General features: G+C 54.4%; 2 protein-coding genes across 2 annotated transcripts in view; both read right to left on the bottom strand.

The window, feature by feature from the left end:
• The window catches only part of LOC102486215 (melanoma-associated antigen 8), a 6,368-nt gene extending 6,062 nt beyond the window's left edge, over nt 1-306 (bottom strand). The window contains exon 1 of the mRNA XM_006171106.2: nt 175-306. The gene's annotated coding sequence lies outside the window, so the exon portion shown is untranslated. The remainder of the gene's footprint in view (nt 1-174) is intronic.
• Nucleotides 307-607: 301 nt separating this feature from the next.
• On the bottom strand, nt 608-3,899 carry LOC106734156 (melanoma-associated antigen B16-like). The gene is made up of 4 exons (XM_014585234.1): nt 3,879-3,899; nt 3,555-3,752; nt 2,974-3,456; nt 608-697 (listed from the first exon to the last, which is right to left on the bottom strand). Exons 1-4 carry the CDS (start codon nt 3,897-3,899, stop codon nt 608-610), a joined length of 792 nt encoding a protein of 263 aa, XP_014440720.1.
• Between the last annotated feature and the right edge of the window lie 462 nt (nt 3,900-4,361).

Genomic DNA, 4,361 nt, shown 5'->3' with positions numbered 1-4,361 from the left:
GGGAAGTGAAAGAGTGTGGAGGGCGCTCAGCCTGAGGGTTCCCCACTCCCTATGGCCCAGGAGTCATGGCGGGCACTGCTTCGTTATTTGGGGTCCGACTCCCTGGAGCGGGGCTCCCTCCGTCCTCTCACCCTGACCCCTACCTCCCTCCCAGGCCCTCTCCTCTCCCCTCACCTGAAGCGCAGCCCTCAGGACAAGGCCTTCCTCCCCTCAGACCACGGAGGCTGAGTCTGCAAACCCCATCAAGGCCCACCGTCCAGTCGGGGCTTCCCAGGGCAGACAGCAGGGGCGGAAGCCGGTCCTTTGGGGACCCCTCCTTCCTCCTTTCTCCCTCCTGGAGGTGACCTTGGTTCCGGGCTGTGCCTGATCCTGACTTGAGCCTGCCCCCCTCAGGCCGGGTCCTCACTCCCAGGGTCCCAGGAGGCAGAAGTGAGGAGTGAGGGGGTAGGAGGTGTGGGTTGATGATGCCTCACCCGCCATGACACAGGACTCCTGGCCGGAAGAGCTGCGTAATTTGGGGTCGGACTCCTTTGAGCGGGCCTCCCTCTGTCCTCCCTCGTCCTCTCACCCTGACCCCTCCCTCCCTCCCCGGCCCTTTCCACTCCCCTCACGTGAAGCGCAGCCCTCTCGACAAGGCCAGGGAGGCTGAGTCAGTGGTCCATATCACATCCCAGCACTCTGACAGGCACTTCCAGGGCTGAAAGCAGGGGCGGATGCCCATTCTGTGGGAGCCCCCGTCCTTTTCAGGGACGTGACCATGGTATCTGGCATGGCCTAGATCCCTATGGCATCTGCTCTCCTCAGACCAAGGCTCTGACATCCACAGTCCCCTGAGTTGGTAATGGGTAAGAGGAGTGGTGATGACAGATCTACGCAGACTCTTCCAGGTTCACGGCAAGGGCCGGACTTGAGGGCCATCCCCTCTGGGGTGGATGGATCGTCTCTACTGCGGGTCCTCATGTTGGCTCCTGAGATTTTTTGATTGCCGGCACTGAGGGAGCAGTCCCTTCCCTGCTTCTCTTGAATTTTTGCCCAGCTGCAGCATTCAGAGAGAACATACGTGTAATTACATATATGTGTTTTGAAAACATTTCTAGAGAGACGGAATTATAATATCAATTTATCGTGTTGCACAAAATTGACACCCATGAGTACTTTTTGAATAATACACATCTGTGACATTTGTGAATCTGTCTTTTCGTGTGTGAGAGAGAGAGACAGGGACATTTTAATTCTCCGTTCATCCTCTTCTTATGATGGGTATATGCCATCTACTGGCTGTTATGGATAATACTACAACGAATGAAGGAATGCAGCCATCTCTGAGCTAGTGATTCCCTTTCCTTTGGATATATATGCACAGCAGAGGGATTCGGTTGTTGTAGACGATTTCTCTACAGTGATTTCCATGGTTTTCCCTCATCTGTCGCTTAGGAGGCAGCTTTGGGTTTTGGCTCACTGAGGTATGTACATGTTCAGGGCAGAGATTCTAATGAGATTTACAATAAAATCTTGCCTCGATGTGAGGATGGTTCTCCAAACCCTTTCTCTGGCCTTCCATCCCAAGACAAGAAATACAAGAGTGTGAGCCAAGTCAGACTCTCTCCTCCTCACACACTGGGGAAAGGTTGGGTATGCATTTTGACTCTGAGGCAAATCAGCAGGTGTCTAAAAATCAGGGTCCGGGGGAACGTTCTTCTGTCAAAGGAGCTGTTGCCATTCGTGGAGTTCCAACGTGACTTTGATCCAAGCCACTGTTTTGATTCGTATGACCCCCACCAGAAGGTCAGCCATTTCAATGGAGTCAGGTCTACCTCTCCAACCAGGAAGCAGAGTAGCTGGCTTGTGGCTTCTGGTCTCCACTTCAGGTGGGATTTAACCTTCTCTCTCAAGAAATCCTTGTGGACGGTGGGGAGAGAGCACCTGGCTCCTGTGCTGTGTTCAGCTGTGCTGGGACAAGAGTGGGACACCTTTGTACCTGACCTAGATGGAGATGCCCAGCTGTTATCCACCATCTCAAGGACACTCACACCGCATCTGAGGTCTTGTCCCGGCCACCACGCAGCTTTGTTGCATACAGCCCGCAGGAGGAACTGCAGCTCCCTATAGCCCTGCGCCCCCTTGGCTCGGGCCATGGGCACTCCACTGTGCTCGCCTGGAGTCCCACCCCCACCCGTGTGTGACTTGCTCTTTAGGTCTCAGAGGCCATTTCCTCATCTTCCTCAGATGGCTGCTGCTCCTGAACTCTTACCATTCTAAGGTCAGGGGTGGGTCTAGTTCATCCTAATATCCCACTACTAACGTGGGGCCTGGCTAGAGAAGATGCTCAACAAACACGTGAAGAAGAAAGAAGCCAGTGAGTAGGGGACTTTTATTGACACGAAATTCCTCTAACATTCTTGAAAAACCCAAGAAAATCTAGGGATGTACGTATAGCTTAATTTGAAGAACAACAGGAGGACGGGGATACAAAGCCACAAAGCGCACGTCTTTTACTTTTATTACTCTCTCTTCTTACCATTCCATCTAGTCCACTGCTCAGTTCTTGCACGTGTCTGATTCTTATTCTGTTGTCACGTTATCTAATTTCTGATGACAAAAGTAGGCAGGTTTTCCAACTTGTCTGAACAAGGATAAGATCGTTTTGCCTGAACTTTATAAACAGCTACACGTGTGGCTATTATGCTTACACTCGGATGTCGATGCTAGTTAAACCTTTCATTGAATGGAATATTATTAGAAAGTTACCACAATGAAGCAAAGATAGATTTTGGTGCCGTTGTATAGAAAAGGGACATAAAGACCGGACACGGCGTGTTCCCTCAACCCACCGAGTCCACTGCTACTTGGAACATGGGCTGTTCTCGTCAAGCAGAGTGAAGAATGGGCCTCGTTCCACCCGGGGCAGAAGGATCTGCTCCATGGGGCCCTGGAACCTGCACTGGCTCTGGTCCCCACACTGGCTCTGAGTACAGTTCTCGCTCGGGCTCTATCTTGCTCGTCTCGCAAAGCCTCTTTATACTGGGATGGGAAGGTCCTGGGATCACTCCCATGGATCTTGTTCACGTACTCCAGGACTTTTATCTTGCTGGTTTCAACGTGGACCTTTGGGCCACGCAGGAACTCGTGGCGGGTAGGACCAGTGACGGCCACCGGCCTGCACACCAGGAACTTTTCCCACACCCACCCTCCGGTGGTGAGCCTCCTGGGCGCTCCAAAGATGAAGTGCTCCCTCCCAGCATACGCCCCCATCACACGCAGTACTTCCCAGACCTGCTCCCCTGTGGCCCGGTTGCCCTCCAGGAAGACCATGACCAGGGCGATGACCAGAAGGCTGGTGTTGGGCCTGGTCTGCTTGTCGCTCAGCATCCCATTGTAGGTGGGGCCCAGGATGGTGATGAGGACATGGGAGTGCTCAGAAGGTTCCACTTCCTTCACGACAATGCCGACGAGCAGCTGCAGGAATTGCACCGGAGGCTTCGTTCGCTGAAGATCCCAGGGAAGTAGACCCGGTGATTCTGGGTGACGCTATCCATCATTTCTGCCTTTGCGACCTGCTCCTTCACTTGATACTTGTGCACCAGGAGGTGCACCAAGCCGGCCATTTTCTCATCTAGCGCTTCTCTGAGCAAGGCAGCAGGATCTGCCAGGTCCTCACAGGTGAGAAGTCTCTGTTCTTCTTGGCTGCTGAAGTCCTCACGGGTTTGGCTCCCAGTAGGGATGGCAGCGGCAGTGGAGGAGGAGCAGGATCCCTGAGGACATCAAGATGGAGCAGGGCATGGTACTGGGAATCTCCTCCAGGGTGCTGGGGATCGGAGGAGAGGAGGAGGAGGAGGGAGATGCCGGAAGGAAGGCATCCACCAGGCCGGGTTCCTCACTTTGGGCCCAAAGGCCTGCATCAAGCGTGGACCGAATGGGAAGCATGAGGACCGTGTGTGTGGCAGCGGGCAGGAGTGTGTCAGGAGCTGGGTGACAGGCACACACAGGCCCGGGGGAGAGGTGGAACTTGTGAGTGGGCTCAGCTGACACAGGCACCCTTGGTGGCTCTGACGAAGGCAGACTTGTAGATGCTCCCTTTCAGAGAGCACCCCGTTGGGCCTAGCCCCCGACAATCTGAAAGAGGAAGTAAGGCAGCTCCTCAGGGCCCAGCCGTCCTGCAACCCTGCAGAGCGTCAGGCTCCGGGGCTGACAGAAGGATAGGGCGCTGTGGGCAGGTGGAGCCCTGGGTACACATGGAGGATCTGTAGCTCACCTGGACTCCTGGCACTGCCTGGGCACCCTCTGCTCTGTCACCTGAGAACGCTGCCTCCAACTAAGGTCTTCCTCTTGGTTTCTGGAGCTCCTTTGAGAGAGTTTGTGGG

Source organism: Tupaia chinensis, unplaced genomic scaffold, assembly GCF_000334495.1.
Source record: "Tupaia chinensis unplaced genomic scaffold, TupChi_1.0 Scaffold149333_1, whole genome shotgun sequence".
Classification (NCBI taxonomy): domain Eukaryota; kingdom Metazoa; phylum Chordata; class Mammalia; order Scandentia; family Tupaiidae; genus Tupaia; species Tupaia belangeri.
The sequence above is the reverse complement of the archived record's forward strand: the minus strand, read 5'-3'. Positions and strand labels throughout refer to the sequence as shown.

Coding starts and splice junctions, on each gene's coding strand:
- LOC106734156 (XM_014585234.1), bottom strand. CDS start 3,899: ATGCAGGCCTTTGGGCCCAAA. Junction 3,457..3,554: donor AGTATCAAGTGAAGGAGCAG/GTCGCAAAGGCA, acceptor CAATTCCTGCAG/CTGCTCGTCGGCATTGTCGT. Junction 698..2,973: donor ATAGAGCCCGAGCGAGAACT/GTACTCAGAGCC, acceptor CCCTGCTTTCAG/CCCTGGAAGTGCCTGTCAGA.